General features: G+C 41.8%; 1 protein-coding gene across 5 annotated transcripts in view; it reads left to right on the top strand.

The window, feature by feature from the left end:
- The first annotated feature begins 704 nt into the window (after positions 1 to 704).
- Positions 705 to 17,685, top strand: part of BOD1L1 (biorientation of chromosomes in cell division 1 like 1) — a 55,111-nt gene continuing 38,130 nt past the window's right edge. For 3 of the 5 annotated variants that reach the window (XR_015552861.1, XR_015552862.1, XM_014788878.2), the window contains exons 1-7: positions 705 to 1,052; positions 7,165 to 7,289; positions 11,728 to 11,918; positions 12,428 to 13,042; positions 13,646 to 13,795; positions 15,930 to 16,093; positions 17,213 to 17,324. Coding sequence is in view for 3 of the 5 variants with exons in the window: in XM_014788878.2 (XP_014644364.2) it covers positions 816 to 1,052; positions 7,165 to 7,289; positions 11,728 to 11,918; positions 12,428 to 13,042; positions 13,646 to 13,795; positions 15,930 to 16,093; positions 17,213 to 17,324 (1,594 nt within the window). In the remaining 2 variants the exon portion in view is untranslated. Of the gene's footprint in view, positions 1,053 to 1,154; positions 1,492 to 7,164; positions 7,290 to 11,727; positions 11,919 to 12,427; positions 13,043 to 13,645; positions 13,796 to 15,929; positions 16,094 to 17,212; positions 17,325 to 17,685 lie in introns of those variants that run through there. The other 2 variants (XM_087434099.1, XM_087434100.1) reach the window with 2 other exon arrangements.

The raw sequence follows: 17,685 nt of genomic DNA, 5'->3' as shown, positions 1-17,685 counted from the left end.
ACCTAAGGGAAAGGGCAGATGGGGATTCTCCCTCTTCCCCCAACATTATCAAATAGAAAAACCCTTACAACTAAAAACCCATGGGTTTGTGTTCACCGGCAGGAAGAAGGTGCTGGAGGGATGGGGTTCTAGTCAGCAGGCACACTTGGAGAGTAATAACAGATGCCTAAGGAAAAACAGGATGGGGCTGGGAGAAGAGATACAGGAAGCCCCCGAAGCTCCCTGCTTGGAAGAAATCTGGGCAGGATCATAGCCTGAGAACCAAAAGGGTTGGGAGAGCTTAGGATAAGCAGTTCCACGCACGGTTCGCATTCTCAAATCTATGGGTCTCGACTGCTGGGGGAAACAGGAGAGAGCGCGTCAGGCCTAAATGCCACCGTGGATGGAACGGGGCCAGCGCCTCCCTCCCCCGCCGGGGCCTGCTCCGAGCAGGCGCCCAGTCGGCCCTCCCGCCAGGGCAGTCGCGCGGGTCGAACGCCCCACCGCCTTGGACTCCAGGCCCCCGCCCCGGCCCAGACCCCGCGGCCCACGGCGCGCTCCGCCTCCTCCCCGTCGCTTCCGACGCAGCCCGGCCGCGCGAGGGCGCCCGCGCCCGGCGGCGGCCGGAAATGGCCCCTCGCGGCTCCCGTCGCCGGACCTTCGTTGCTATTGTCACCTCCTTTTCCTCCCTTCCCCCAGTTCCCTTTCACTTCCGGGGTTGCTCTGGATCCGCTGGTTCCGTAACAACATCCCGTTGGCTTCCCTCAGGCGGCGGGACCTGTGCAGCCGCCGCCTCCCAGGAGCGCCCGCCCGCGCCCTCCCCGGCCCAGGCCGCCATGGCCACCAACCCGCAGCCGCAGCCGCCTCCTCCGGCGCCGCCGCCCCCCCCGCCGCAGCCGCAGCCGCCGCCGCCACCACCGGGCCCCGGGGCTGGTCCCGGCGCGGGCGGGGCAGGCGGCGCGGGGGCCGGCGGCGGGGACCCGCAGCTCGTGGCCATGATCGTGAACCACCTCAAGAGCCAGGGGCTCTTCGACCAGTTCCGCAGGGACTGCCTGGCCGACGTGGACACCAAGGTTCGGGCGCGCGGGGCTGCGGGTGTGCGGGGGAAGGGGAGGACCCCTAGGGCCGCCTGCTCGGGCGGTCTCCCGCGCCCGTCGATGGGCCGGCTGCGCCTCGACTTCCCGGCCGGGGCCCCTCTCCAGCGCGCCTCTCCCCGAGTCCCCCGTGCAGCCGCTTCCTCTTCGCGCTGCTGCTCTGTGCCCGGCGCTGTGCAAGGCGCGGTGCGTTCATTCATTCGCCTGTGCGGCCGTTCGCTTAACCGACTAGTGGTGAGCACCTACTACGCTGCCGAGGCGCTGGGAACCTACCGCTGAGCAGGACCAAGTCGTTGTTCCCATGGAGACTCGTTTGGAAACACCAACGCTAACGGTGCTTTCATCTCTGATTAGTTTTCTTCCCGGTTTAGTTTGTATCCAAGTTATTTTTGCCTCCTCTCTTGAAGATTTCTGGGCGGTAAGGGTCATGTCTTTATTCTTTGGAGGAATTATTAAGTGATAATTGAGTCAGATTTGCAATGTGCATTTCTGGACATTGTGGGGGTGCAAAGGTAGGGAGGCAGAGCTGGACAGTGGCAAGATGGGTTGGGGAGATCCGGGACTTTTGTTTCTACCAATGACCGCTTGGTTTAGGTAGCTTAGGCCAAGTCACTCCTCTAAAGTGAGAAGGGAGGGAGAGGTGAGGAGTAGAGACAACTGAGCCTTGCCGTGGGGGAAAGGATGGAGGAGAGGTGATAGCAGATATTGAAGTGGAGAAAGGACAGGACATGAAATGGAAGAAGAGTGAGTTGAGAGAGTAAGGGAGAGAGGGGAAAGGTCAGCAAAGTGGTTCCCTTCACAAAACGAGTTAGGGACTGGGAAGGGAAAGGGACTTTGTACCAAATGTCAGAGTGAGAGGGATGTTGGCAGAAACAGGTAAACTTAGCTGGTTTGGCAAAGAATGAGCAGAGGACACCAGGAAGGAGCCATCAGGTGAATTGGATGGAAAACCAGTAGGGTCTGGAATTCTGGAAGCAAGTGAAGCAGGAAGCTTCAGGTGGAAACAGTTGGAAAATTGGGGGTGTTTTTGGTTTAGATCTGGTTGGATCCATGGAATTGGAGTTTTGATGGGGTGAGAGTTTCCTTGTAGCATGTTCGGCTGTTCTGAGGAGACTTGTTTCTTTGGGAAAGGGTTGTTTGCAACATGCGCCGATTCTTCCCTGTGACTGTGTTCACCAGGCTTTGAGGTGAACTGCACAAAATCCCGCTGTCTCCTCTGGGAAAGCCCTCCTGACAATCTGGGGACATCTTCCCTTTTAAGGACTCTAGCCCACCATGTAGAACAGAAGTAAAATTTGCCTTTTCAGCATGTTGGAGTTTTTGCACACGGAGAATTCATTTTACATGGGGATGTTGATCTATGTAGGAAGTATATAGTTTTCTCACTTTGCTTTAGAGAATATGCACAGCTACCTTTTTGAAAATAACTTTTTGAAAATAAAGAGGCTTGTTGCCTCTTTCTTTTTTTTTTAATGGAAGATTAGATTAGATGTGGCCAGGTAAATATTACCCAGATACACCTGCTTATTTGTATCGGGCAAGTAAAGATTTCATTTTGCTGTTCTCAGAAACCTACAGATCTCTGTTATCACTGTATATGCAAATTGAAAATTTAAATATACTGATGGGGGTGCTGCAGTATCTAAGGCTCAACTTTTTCTTCATCCCCATCCCCACTATATGTTGTTGTTGTGTGCCAGATCCTCTCAAGGTGGAGCCTTCGAACCTTTCTTGGGGGGAAGGAGGGAAGCACAATTGCTTTGACAATCTGATGAAAGCTAGGACCTTCTCCCAAGAAGAATGCACATATACACGTTAAAATGCTGTTTTTATAATTCAAAAATGGTCAACTATAGGCAATTTCATGTGATTCAACCTTATAGTTTCAGGGAATTCAGGGACCGCAGAATAAAGATTCCTTGTTTTAATGTTTGAGGCTAGAGAAGAACAGAACTGAAAGGATACTCCCACCCTGACAGAAGGGGGTGCCTGGGTATGGTTGAGGTTGAAGTTCTCTCCTCACTCTTCATGTGTGCTCGCTCGCTCGCTCGCTCTCTCTCTCTCTCTCTGTCTCTCTGTCTCCGTCTCTCTCTCTGTCTCTCTGTCTCTCTCTCGTCTTTCTACCTCTGCACCTGTTGTTTCTGATTTTCTTGCTTCTTTCCCCGTTGACTATCTCCTTTTTCCTCCCCCTTCTCCTCCTGCTTTTCTTCCTCTTAGCTAGCAATTATGTAGATTTCAGTTTAAAATATTTGCTTTTGTTGAGTAGTGTTTTATACTCCTTTTCCTTATCTAAAAAAAAAGAGTAAGTTTGAGAGTCTCAAGAAACATAGAAAAACCAAAGTTTTTTTTCATATAAGCTTAACATTCCTATCATTGTGATGAGTGGGCCAGAGTAGAAATAAGATTTCCTATTCGTGCACAGGAGCATCACTTTAATGGAATCCTTGGGTGTCAGCTCTTAAGAACACCTTACAGTTTAGACCTTTTGTGGTATGGTGCTTTTGATAATTGAACCCTGAAGACTGACTTGCTTTATGTCAAACTCTGACCTGTAGTATATAGTATACAGGGTTGTGGCAGTAACTGGATTGTCAGTTATGTGCATATTTAAGAAATGAGACATTTAATACCTATCAGGTGCTTTCCAAGAACAAAACTATCATCCAGTCCAGTGTGTTTAAAGCAAGATGAGACGCACCAAAGTCTTCCACCACTCCAGGAGACATAGAACCCCCGAACTGTTATGGGGTCATTGATGGTCCATAACCAACCAAGAGAGATCCTATGGTAGCAGACCAATTCAGCCTTTCTACCCAAAGAGTTGGAACCTTGGGCAGCCCCAAGATCCACCTAATGCTGAGGCTCCTTTGCTCTAGACTACCAGTTCCCAGATGCGTGGAGCAAGCCGAGAGGTTACAAAGCTATTCTGATGCCTTTGCACTGATTAGCAACCGGAGAGTGAGGAGGGAAGATGAAGAGAGGCCCATTATTCTGTCCTAGGCAGGGAGCTCACCTTCCAAGTAAATATGGCACCTCTCTCCTCATGTAATAAAGGCCAATTTTTGGATACTTTCTCAGTTAAAAATGGCTCCTAGTCACTGTAATTATTGTCCTTTTTTCTCATTTTAGATTCAAAAGGAATATCAAAGACAGAGGTATATAACTTTATTCACCCAACAAATATGTATTCTGTACCAGGCACTGTTTTAGGTGCCAGGGAAACAGCAGTGAACAAAAAGTCCCTGGTGTTGTGGCACTTGCATCCCAGCAGAGAAAAAGAGACAATAAATAATGTGTGATACGACCCTTGGAAGAAATAAAGCAGGATGAGGGTGGAAAGGATTGCTGACTTGTTTTGAGTAAGTTGTTCAGGAAAGATTTCAATAAGATGATATTTGAGGCATCACTGAAGGAACTGAAGGAGCCAGGCAACTCTCTGGGGCTGAGCATTCCCAGTAGAGACCACAGCAAGTGCAGAAGGCCTAAAACAGAGCCAGCTAAGGGACAAAGTGATAGAAGGTGAGATAGGAGTGCCCCTCCTTCCCTCCCTTCACAGATCTGGCAGGCCTTGGAAGCCGTTTAAGAGTTTGGCTTTTACTTGAGCTGAGAAGCCATTGGCAGGTGTTGAGCGTAAGAAGGACATGATCTGACTTCCATTTTAGATGCATTGACCATGTGTAATTATTAGTAGTGTCCCCTTCTCGCTCAGTCATGATCTGGTTTGGACAATAAAATTATCTGATTACTCTAATTTTAGAAGCGTTACACTTGCTGCTCTATGGAAAATAGACTTCAAGTGGGCAAGGGTAGGAACGTGGAGATCAGATACTGAATCTAGACAGGAGAGGAGAATGCCTTGGACCTGAGTGGTAGCAGTAAAGGTGATGGGAAGTAGTCAGATTCTGGATGTATTTTGATGCTGGTGCTGGCAGAATTTGATAATGGTTTGGATATGGGGTGGAAGAGAAAGGGAGAGTCAAGGATGATTCCAAGGCTTTTGACCAGAGCACTAGAAAAGGAAGAAGAGATATGTAGATAGCTAACGGAATCCAAAATATTTCTCTAGTCACTAGGCTTTTTACTGAAAGGAGAACTTGGAAACAAGGAAAATTATCTGTTGTGGTTCAAATTGGAGCTTGTTGTGGGTTGACTAGAGTGCTAAATGCATTGTGGTGTTTAAGCCTAATGTTTCTGAGATTTGGGAATCCTGGAAAGAAGGATTATGTTTTAGAATCATTGGGGAGAAAGAATTAGTTTTCGTTCACATTGATTTTGGATAAATGGAGAGGAACATGAGAAATGATCGTGAGACTGATTCTTACAGGATAGAAAATAGGGATCAGCAAAAGTCTGGACGTTGGAAGAAATGAGCAGGCATCACACGCTGTGTTGGAGATAGTTACCCAGTCATCTTATCTAACGACTACTTTTTAATTGTTTATCTGCCAAGCAGTGTGATAAGCTTTGTGAAAAGAAAGATTAAGGGAGTGAGAGGAGCAGGTTTACACTTCAGTGGGGAGATAAATATTCCCCCCTCCCCAAAATACAATACAATCTAAGAATTGCTTGAATGATACTATGTATAGAAGACAGTAGGCACATGGGAGAAGGGCTACGTAAGCCTACCTGTGGTGTCCGGATGACATCACAGATGAGAGTGAGCTCTGAAATGAGAAGTTTGCCAAATGCACAAATAGAGGGAATGGTAGGTGCAGAAGATAAAGGCGTGAGAACTTACCACTGGAGTATAAGCTTTGAAGGGTAGAGGGAGCAAATGGCAAAACATGAGGCTGTACAGTTTTGCTTAAAATCATTCAGGGACACTCAAACTCATCTAGGTTAAAAACCATGTAAAAGAAAGATATAAAGAATGTGAGTGGTGGAGGACAACCTCTAGGAATGGAGCGTGCAGTCCTGATTAGGTAGTCAAACATTCCTTCAAGGCAGTGTCCTTTTAAGTAGAGATGACATAATATGTGTCCTCTCTCCTCGTCCTTTTCCTCAAGGGTTCTCAGCCTTAGCACAGTTGACATTTTGGGCTGGATAGTTCTTTGTTGTAGCGGGGTGCCCTGTGCATTATAGAATAGGATGTTCAGCAGCATCCCTGCCCTCTACCCACTAGACGCCTGTAGCAACTCCTCTCAGTTGTAACAACCAAAAATTTCTCCAGACGGTGCCAGATGTCTCCTGGGGTGGAGGGGCAAAATGCTCCCAGTTGAGAACCACTGTTTTACATCAAATTTAATGCTGAGTTCCAGTGGTTGTCCCTTCATAATTTCTCTTAAATCCATGGCTTTCAGCCCGTTTCTCCACCCAAGGCAGAGCTTCCTCACGCTAGTTATAGGATACTTTCCTAAGTATATTTTGTGTCTCTTTCCTTTTTCACTATAGGAAGAGTAATCATCAGAAAGCTCAGCTATCACATATCACTCTGCTCATATGTACAGTGGGTTCCCATTTTCCCCGCCCCCACAATTCCAGACTTCTTATACAGGTACCCAGATCCTTCCAGACCCTGGCCCCAAGCTATGTCTCTAACCTTATTTCCCTGCTTTTTTGTATTCTCTTGAACCAAGTTGGACTTAACAATTTGGGGGCCCCCAAATGCTGCTGACCCCACATTTTCTCATCTACTTGTTCTTTGCTTATGTTGTTGGCTATACCTGCAAGGCCTGCCTTTCCAAATCCCAGCTGCATTGTGAAACCTTGAAGGTCCAAATCAAATGCTGCATTCTCAGTGCAGGGTACTTCCTCTGCTGATTTCCCTTTCTGTGCTCCAAATCATCTAACAGTAACATTTATTGGTGTCTTATTTTTTTAGTCATTTGTCTACAAATAAGAGGTGTGTCTCTCTCCTTTGCGTTCTTCACATTCTCCAAACATCCTGTCTTAGCCAAAATCAGCAGTGTTTGAATGACTAAATTATCCAGTAGCAGGATTGTCATAAACTGTGAAACTTTGTTGCCACATTGATACTATAATCTAAGAAATGTTAACACTGTTAAAAATACTCAAATTCCTGAGACTATCAATATTGATACTGTATAACATTGAAGATTTTTAGCATTTATGTCTCTTTTTTTCTTTCTAGCCTGCCTATCAGAATTTGAGACAACGTGTTGACAACTTTGTTGCAAACCACTTAGCAACTCATACATGGAGTCCCCACCTCAATAAGAACCAGCTAAGAAACAATATTAGACAGCAAGTGCTCAAGTAAGTCTCAGAATTACAGAGTTCCTAGATGTGCTTGAAAATGTCATGGCCTTCTTTGCCTGAAAGCAGAGATATTATGCAGATCTTGATTCACCTAATGATAATTTGTCAAGTTTGGTATGGCTACTTCATATTAGGATGCAGTGTAATTTTAGACTAGGCTCTAATTGCTTCACATTTCCTCCATAAATTTTATCAATTTGATTTCTCCTGAACACCTTTGAAAATATTGAAGGAATGACAATGTGACTTAAAAAAAACTCTAGGTAAAATATTAATAGATGGTAAATGCCAGAATAGTCCATACTGTTACATTCATAACTATCTTAGCCATAAAAGAGCAGGCTTTATTCTTCTTATTTTAAAAATAAAGACATTAAAGATTACTGAAATTGAAATATTTTCCCCTGATTTGAGGTCGTGGCTTCTAACTTCTAATACAGTCCCCCACCCCTCCTCTTTCTTTTGCATTTTACTCTGACTTGAATTCTGCTTTTTAGTGAAGATATAGCCAAGAAAAAAAAGAAAAAAAGTGTGTTTGGACCTGTCAGAGCTGTTTTTGGGTGAACATAAGATAAAGAGAATGAGAAGAACTGAAATGTTTAGTGGGACCTAAAAAAATTCATATTTATTCCAAAAAAAAGGAGATTTACAATATTGTCTTGTTCTTGAATATAAATATTTGCCAAGACAAGAAGACTCAGACCTTCTATCCCTGTTTCACCCCCCAAAAAAGGTGACTGAGTTATTTAAATAGCGTCTAGTCTTCCTGCTTTGACAAATATTTACGTTCAAGCACATTTTTTAGAATGAAATGTGGCTTTTAAACAGTTAAACAAATCTATTTTATACCTGCTGCCTCTGAATTCCCTCTTGTCCCATGGGAACCTTGAGCAAGCCTGCTTAGTGTGCTACTCCATTGATAGTCTGACCCACAGGAAGCCCCACAAATAAAACTTCACACCCTGACTCAAAGACCCATTTAGCCACAGGTAATAGTAGAAACCAGGAGCCTGGGGGCTCAGACTGTGTCTCCTTGTGAATAAGAGGAGAGGGAAATTTAACAATAGCCTTGTTGTCTACATTTTAAAGGATGTTTGAGGAACTTTTAAAGAGTCCAGGTGAGATCAAAAGATGCCATTAGTGGACTACATAATAATACTGGTAGGGACAAGTCAAAGCCTTTCCTGAAAAAGAAGACACTGCAAAGGTCTGTTGGGTGACAGGCCTGGAGGGTTACCCATTTCCAGGCCTTCAGGAGAACAATAACCAAAATAGTAGGGGGTTGAGGGGATAGGGTGTGGGAGGCAAGTTTACTGACACTATCACCAAGTGGGCCCTGCACACTTATACAGAGCTCTACTGATTACAGCATGCTTTTCACTCAATAATTTGCATAGCTCACCTCCCTTTTCACAAATGATTACAGTGCTTGAAAAGCATGTTTGGGGTTTGAGAGGTCTTGCATGCTTTTTCTTCATATGTTGAGAGACTAAGTGGAAGGCAAATTTCCTGGAATTGCATTTGCTCCTTAGCATACAAGACGTGTAAAGTAGGGAAACAGTCATTTATTCTCTTCTTTGAAGGGAACTAAACTCAATCTTGCGTGTGTAAAATCAAGCACTTAAAATTCTTGTTGTACCGATATAAGACATTGTTTTCTCAGAATCATGTTTGGTGAGGGGTTGCTGTACACATCAGTAACAGGATCTTGTGACTGTCAGCGATTAATACTGGAGCAGGAGTCAGCCCGGTATTGTAATGGTTAAGTTCACATGCTCCGCTTCAGTGGCCCAGGGTTCGCGGGTTCGGATCCCAGGCGTGGACCTGCACACCGCTCATTAAGCCATGCTGTGACGCCATCTCACATACAAAACAGAGGAGGATTGGCACAGGTGTTAGCTCAGCCACAGTCTTCCTCAGCAAAAAGAGGAAGATTGGCAACAGCTGTTAGCTCAGGGCCACTCTTCCTCAACAACAACAACAAAATACTGGAGCAGTCTGTCTGTAGATGATGAGGAGTCTCCTCTAGAGACATTTTGTAACAGGGGAAACAGCTGTCTATTGGATAATTTAGTCATTGATCTCCCTGGGACATTTGTAAATTTTCTTCTAGCTCTGTTATTTATTTTTAAATGAACTATTTTCTTTTTTTATTTATTTATTTATTTATTTTTTCCCCCCAAAGTCCCAGTAGATAGCTGTATGTCATAGTTGCATAGCCTTCTAGTTGCTGTATGTGGGACACGGCCTCAGCATGGCCAGAGAAGCGGTGCGTCAGTGTGCGCCCGGGATCCGAACCCGGGCTGCCAGCAGCGGAGCGCACGCACTTAACCACTAAGCCACGGGGCCGGCCCTAAATGAACTATTTTCTTATTGAAATTCCATTAGTAAAGTTATATGTTACCAATAACAACATTTTAAAGCTACCTTAAAGAAGGACGCTATTTAGTTGTGTCTAAATAGTGGTATAGAGATGGACTAGCCCCTATAAATAGAATTTCAAAGTTTTTCTTACATATACTTTGAGAAATACTGAATTGACTCTGTTAGGTTGAACCATCTACAATTGCCGTTTTGAGTCTGCTGACTCAATAGGGGAAAAAAATCTTATTCTATTTATGCTCATTTGTACAACAGAATCTAAAAATGCCAGATAGCTCAGAAATAATGATCTTAACTGAACAGGATTTAAAAGGAAGACAAAGAAGTAGCTTTAACCAGGACAGTGCCAGCTGCTGGCACTTTGGCTTTGCCCTTCAACCTAGAGCAGTGGTTTCTCCCTATGGTGAGGCACCAGTGGCCACACTCACTAGAGTGCACCCACTAAGGGCAGGGTGGTCGTTAGCATTGGCCTCCATTTTTATTTAAGATCAGAGCTGACCTCTGTGTGAGAGAGGCCTGGAGTAGACAAGGGTCCAGAATATAGGCAAACAGAGAGAGACAGAAGCCGTAATTTGGGGTGGATGGGGTTTATTTTTTATTTTATGCCTTTGTGCTTGTGCCTTAAATCAAAACATTTTTCCAATTGCTTGTCCTTGTTTCCTTTCCACCTGCTATATTTTAAAGACACCTCTAAGAGTAACAATGTTTTCAGAATTAGTATTGTTTTTTATCTTAGAACTTTAAAAAGCAGGTTACCTACTTCATGCACTGTTGACTCATTTTTCTCTATGGCCCACATAAGTAGAATTGTAGTATCACAAGGCTGCAAGGTGCCTCGGGAAATGAAAATCAAAGCCATCCTCCACTCCAGGCAGAGCCGCACTCAAAAATAGCCTTGTCAGTGTAGAAGAGACCCCTCCCCCATTCTACAGAAAGAGCCTGAAGCTAGAAGCTGGAAAGGACTAGCACCCACTCTTCCAACACTGTCCAGGGAACTTTGACCCCTAAAGTTCTTTCTTAGGAAGAAACAAGGTCTAAGTACATTTCTTAAAATAAGTGCATGTCCTCTTGTTTTGCTCAGACACCTTTGTGATTTTCTGCACATTTCTGACTTTGTTGCCCTCTTTGCTTATCTGTCTCTTATATATGATATTTCTGTAAGCTCTTTCTTCCCCTTCTCTTCTATGGAAGGAAGACTCAGCTCAAATGTCTTCTTTGTGAAGCATTCTCAGGTTACCTTGGACATACCTAATAATTCCTGTGCTCCTCTTCCTGTGGTATCTGGTGTGTCCTGGTGCCCGTCCTCTTGTGTTTCTGTTGTTTGTGTCTATCTCTCCACCACAACAGGGACCCCATCTGATTGTAGCTGCCTAGAGGCCAGCATGGTGCCTATTCTGTAGAAGACACTCATAACATAATTGTGGAATGAGTAAATCATCTAGTTTTTATAGCAGGAAGATAATAAAAAGAAAACCAGAAGTCTTAAGTTTTATTTTTGTTTTCCTGAAGTTTTCTTTCTTTCTTTTTTCGTGTGTGTAAGTTTGATGAAATTATGCTTTGTGTATGTTCTTTGGGTTTGCTGGAGACTCTAGTACTTTTAAAAGGCTTACATTTTTCTGTTCTAGAAAAAAAAAGTTGCAGAATCCATAGATTTATTTGATACCCAGAACTCGGTTCTAGTGATCATTTATTCCTCTTGGCCACAAGCAGGGGTAGGCTGAGATAAGCCTCTTCGATAAGCCTGGGCTCTAGCTAGTGGACTCTGTCTATTTCTAAGGGTGTGTCATATTGTTTTTTGTTTTCTGCTTTAGTATTTCCACTAGGGACCCAGTGTTGGGAAGTTTACAGACTTTTTTGCATTGTGGTATATCTAAAGCCACTATAGTGTGAAACTTATTTTCCATTATTTATTCATTGTACATATCCAGATGCATGGATTGGGGCAATTTAAGGTTGAACATATATATAATAGATACAGTTTTACTTAAAAGTGATTAATGCAAATAATATGAAATTATTTTTTTAACTTTCTGTAAATCATCCTATGTTTCAGATCAGGAATGTTGGAGTCTGGTATCGACCGAATCATTTCTCAGGTTGTAGATCCAAAGATAAACCACACGTTCAGACCTCAGGTGGAGAAAGCTGTGCATGAGTTTTTAGCCACGCTGAATCACAAAGAGGAAGCAAGTGGCAGCATAGCTCCAGATGATGAGAAACCAGACTCTTCCGTCATTATACAAGGTGCTTTGCTTTTACTCTTGGTCAGTTCTGTTGCTTTTCTTCTTGAACTGAGTGTTAAGTTAGGGGTATTTGGTCCTTTAAAATATTTCTCTATTTGGTTACTCTAGTGAAATTGTGTTTATTTTAAATATCACCCAGATTCCTCATCTGGCATAAGATTCCTTTTTTTTTTTACAATAATACAAAATAATAGGCATTTTAGTAGTGTATTAAGGGTGTGTGTGTGTTTTAACAGAGGAAATAATTAAAATAATTAGAGAATATTTTCTTTTTCTGGGAACTAGACTATTCTCATATTTGTATGGTGCCTTTCCTAAGATACCGTATTAGATAGGTAGAGAATTTAGAGTGTGCTAGGTACGAGCACTGGTACCTGAGAAGTCTAAAGGAGTATAAATGATCGGCACAGCACATGCATCCATACAGACAGCAGTGGCATATAGTATTGATTCATCCAAGGGGTTTACCTTCTGCATAAATTTGTTCTAAAATTTGTCTTTCCCTCAAAGGTGTCCCTACTCCTGGGCCCAGTGCTAATGTAGCCAATGATGCCATGTCAATCCTAGAAACCATAACTTCTCTTAACCAAGAAGCTAGTGCTGCCAGGGCTTCGACAGAAACGTCAAATGCCAAGACCAGTGAGAGAGTATCCAAAAAACTCCCATCTCAGCCAAGCACTGACACCAGTACTGAGAAAGAGAGAACTTCAGAGGACATGGCTGATAAAGAAAAATCTACATCTGACTCTGCAGGGGACGGACAGGAAATGGCCCCGAAGTCCGAAGAATTTAATGATCTCCCTTGTCCAGTGGAAGAAATTAAAAATCACATGAAAGAGAGTAGTAGTTCAATTCTGCTAAATAAGGATGTTCAACAGGAAAACAGTGACCAAAAAAATAAATCAACAGACAAAGGTGAAAAGAAACCAGACAGCAACGAAAAAGGAGAAAGAAAGAAAGAAAAGAAGGAAAAGACTGAAAAGAAATTTGATCACTCAAAAAGGAGTGAAGATACACAAAAAGTAAAAGATGAAAAACAACCAAAGGAAAAAGAAGTAGAGTGTTCAAAACTTCCTTCAGAAAAGAACAGTAGTAAAGCTAAAACCATCGAAGGGGCAAAAGAAGGTACATAAAAACTTGCAGAAATCTCCAATGATTTAAAGAACAAAAAGTGTCCATTGGTGGGGGAGGAGGGTATCAAATTTGCTTCAGATTTTCATGAATTTGATACCTATATTTCAAAAGCCTGACAACATATATCCCCTTTGCTGAAAAATGAGGAATAAACATTTGTATATTTCTTTTCTATACTAATGGACCAATTCACGAAAATGAACAGAGAAACTCTAAACCTTATTGAAGTTTTGTAATTTATTCATATAAATTATTTCAACAACTTAATTCATAGTTGTGTATCTTAATCTTTAAAATAAAATATTAGATAGGAGATAGTTACTTGCTTAAAATTTTCTTTTGTTTATGTCATTTACATCATAAATTAATCGTTTAGTTATTTTTACAGTATACTAGTTGGTCTTTACATTTTCTGGAAACAGCTCTACCTTATTTGACATTGCTTATTAATGATGAGAGATTTTTCTTTCGAAAGTTGAAGTTTTTTGACGCGTATTTAAATCAGAAAATTTTAAATGTAATTTAGGAATTGAGTGCTGAGTACGTTCTTGTAACAAGATGATTTATCTTCTGTGTTTCATTTTCTTCTTGGAGATTGCTCTTTGATAGATTCTGATGTGGATGGACTAACAGACATCACAGTTAGCTCTGTCCATACCAGTGACCTTTCATCTTTTGAAGAAGACACTGAGGAAGAAGTTGTAATGTCTGATAGCATGGAAGAAGGAGAGATTACATCAGATGGTAAAGCATTTTACTTAATAATGCCTCTGTGAAGCTTCCCATCGAGCATTATTTGTGTATTCAGATGGCTGTATCGTGAAAGACAGTTTGGTATAGTGGCAAGAGCATGGGACTTTGTAGTTGGAAGATTTGTATCTGAGTCCCAGCTCCGAGGTTGTCTGTCTGAACAAGCTTGGTAAGTTACTAAACTTCAGCAAGCATTGGTTATCTCTTAACTCCATCCCCTTGGATTATAATATTTAGATGAGTTAATGTGTATGAAGATGGTGTGGATGTGTGTGGGTGACGTTTGGGGGAGCACAGTCCACAAGACTGCCTTCACTTCTGATATCATTTGCGAGTTCGGGGTCCCCAAACTTAACCTTAGGTTTGGTAATTTGCTAGAAAGACTCACAGAACTCAGTGAAAGCTGTTAAACTCGTGGTTATAGTTTATTACAGCTAAGGGACACAGATTAAAATCAGCCAAGGGAAGAGGCACATAAGCCAGAATCCAAGAAAGTTCCAAACATGGAGCTTCCAGTTGTCCTTTCCTGGTGGAGTCCAGTGGACTGCATTACTTTCCCAGCATCAACATCTGACAACACATATTGCCAACCAGGGAAGCTCACCAGAGCCTTGATGTCCGAAGCTTTCACTGGGGTTCCATCACGTAGACATATTTGACTGCCTGTGTGTCTGGTCTCAGTCTCCAGCCCCTCTGAAGGTCAAGCAGATACCCCATGACCTTACGCCCCCTATGACCCACTCTAAATCACAGGCAATTTGGCTTGACCCAAGACCCTTAGGCAAACAAAAACACTCCTGTCAGCTATGGCATTCCAAAGGCTTAGAGATTCCCTCCCAGAAGCCAAGGGTAAGGACTAGCCCTCTCTTTACTATACACTTTGTTTTTCAGCTAACCTTTATTAAGCACTTACTATGTTCCAGGCTCTATGCTAAGTTAGTACACTATTCTGTGTAATACTTCTGTTATCCTCACAGCAACCCTGAGAAGTGGGTCCAGGTGAAGAAACAAAGTCACCAAGAGAAGGTGTCCTGTCCTAGGTCAAGTAGCTAGTGAGCTCAGGTGTCAATTTCAGACCTGAGTCTGGGCTTCTAACCAGCACCTCATACTGTTCTTTACCATATGATTAAATTCTGTTTATGACCTTTTTTAAAATTCAAAATGTTGAATATTATTTGCAATTGCCTGTGGGTAGCATCTTCTGAATTGGCCACTGGCTTTTGGATAGAATACCTAGAGAGAAAATCATAGAGGAGAAAAAGTAGAAGCTTTTAATACCACAAGTGTATTTTTCAGTCTTTCATTTTTCATTTTCTTAGTACACATTAAAAAACTAAACTACCAACCCAAAAAAGCAACAGCATCTCTTGCCACTTTTCCTATCTATCCTCGTGAGGTCAGTTCTGTATTCTGTAGGAAGAATGCTCCTCATCCTGTGAACACTCCACTTTCTCTAGCCTAACTAAAATTCTAATTCTAGATGCTTCTGGGGGTCTTTTCAAGTTTTTTCCTGGACAAGGCTAGATTTTATATGTATGGGATCCAAAAAGTAAGAAGATGGCTATTTTGAGAGTACTAAATGGTAGGAAATGAAAACCTTGTTTACCAAGTTTTCTTCTTTACTTCTTGCTGTGTCATGGGGAAACATACCCGCCTTCCTAAGGTAGAGAGGTTTTAGTGTATACTTGGTGTAGGGCCAGTTATTGATTCTTGCCTCTTCCATAAATGAGAGACTCACAGGTGGTCCTAAAAATCTCAAGTTTAGTTTAAAGTATGGCTTCAAGTGAATTTCTTCAATTTAACAGTAGTAAAGCATTCATACCAAGTCCACTGACGTACAAATGAGAATCAACTATTTGTCAAGAAAACATAAATAACTCTACAGTCTAATTTTTCTCTGCTTTCCTTATGTGTGAGAAGCTAATTGTTGAGAAATGTAAATCAAGATACAGATTATAGCCTTTAGAAATATCAATTATTGAATTTTCATATACTAGTATTTCCCCTGTTGAACCTTCAGATACACTTGAACTACATTGATACTACTTTTGCTGCTTGATATTGATTAAGCATAATGTTTATTTTATTGCTAATTCACAGAAGCACTCCTCTATTGACTTTCTTCCAGATGAAGAGAACAAGCAGAACAAAACAAAAACTCAAACCAGTGATCCCAGTGAAGGAAAAGCAAAAAGTGTACGGCATTCTTATGTTCACAAACCATATCTTTACTCGAAGTATTACAGTGATTCTGATGACGAACTTACTGTGGAACAACGGCGTCAGTCTATTGTAAGTCAGATTTGACAAGGTTGACAAACTTGACTAGTCTGTGTGCAAGGTACTGGGGAGCATATGAAACAGGGACGTACAGGTTCTGCCTTCAGGAACCTTGTCATTTAACTAGGCAGAATAGACATACATGGGTGACAGGGATGTTCATGTCATCATTATTAACTGTAGTGAAAAACAGGTAACAACCTAAGTGTTTCACAGTGTGGAATTGCTTGAATCAAATATGGATCAAGCCATAGAAAGATAGGATGTGAAACATAATATGTGAAACATAATACTAAGAGGGAAGTGCAGTCCATGTATTTCCTGGATTTGAAAATACTTCTAATTATAAGATGTGTCATTGAATTATTAACAGCTTTTTAGAGAAAAAAAATTGCTACCTCGTGGTATGTGTACATCGGTTTTCAGATGATTTACAATTTCAGTGTCATTTAAAATATGAAAAGTTATGCATTTTAGAATGAGGAAATATCATTACATAGAAAAAATGATTTGAAGGAAGTACACCAATGCTAATAGTGGCACATCTCTTGAAAAGTTTACTTGATCAGGAGTTACGCCTATGCTTAGGATTTTTGGCACTTTGAGACTTTGAGTTCTGGGCCGGAAGGGGGTGGTGTGAGTAACACACAATGACTGGATTCTCCCTGGCTTCACAATAGGGCAGGAAAAAGTCCCATATCCAAAACCTGGGTCCTAAGAGTATAACCAGCAGGTCACATTTATTATAGGACTAGCCTGTCACTTGAATCTGCATTTCAACTTCCTCCTAAAAGAATAATCGAAAAATTATGGAGAACCTACCTGTGTACACTTGATGCTCACAGATATTTTCATAGCTATCCTTGTAATTGAAGTAACCAATTTATTAAGCCACTATTTCCCAAAATGATACATTTCCCGTTCTTTATAGCATTCTGAAAGAGTAATGAAAAATTTTCATGTCTGTCTCTTTTTTCTCCTAGTAGCTTCCAGATTATGTAGTGTATGTGCACTTTTGCAGAGCCCATTAAATTGTAAGAGCATTTGAAGGGAAAACATTTTTTTTTTCAGGATGTTTTTGCTTTTGCCTGGTAATCTGTCAGGATAATTGTGAATATTTTGTGGTTTTAGGCTAAAGAAAAAGAAGAGAGGCTTTTAAGAAGGCAAATTAATAGAGAGAAACTTGAAGAAAAACGAAAACAGAAAGCGGAAAAGACAAAGTCTTCAAAAGATAAGATTCAAGGTATAGGAGATGTTAATTTGAATCTATTAAACGATCTTATATATTCCATTATTTTCTAGATATTCATATTACTTATGAGATGTGATTATGAAACAAAATGATCTAAGTTACATCTTGGGAAAGCTGTTATATTAAAAAAAAATTATTTTCCAGTGTGGAAGATTTCCTTACTTTTTAATCTGATGTGTTTCGTCACTTTTTTTATTATATTGCTGTATCTAAATTAAATATTCTATTGGGTACCAGCTTACACATCTCACATGTTAGTAATTTATTTACTAGTGATTGTGGAATGAATTATCACTGGAAAATGGATTGCTAACATGTGAGTAATCATGCCTTGCTGGTGATATTAATGGAG

Source organism: Ceratotherium simum, chromosome 8 (genome assembly GCF_057802395.1).
Source record: "Ceratotherium simum simum isolate JZ-2026a chromosome 8, ASM5780239v1, whole genome shotgun sequence".
NCBI classification, from domain to species: domain Eukaryota; kingdom Metazoa; phylum Chordata; class Mammalia; order Perissodactyla; family Rhinocerotidae; genus Ceratotherium; species Ceratotherium simum.
The sequence above is the reverse complement of the archived record's forward strand: the minus strand, read 5'-3'. Positions and strand labels throughout refer to the sequence as shown.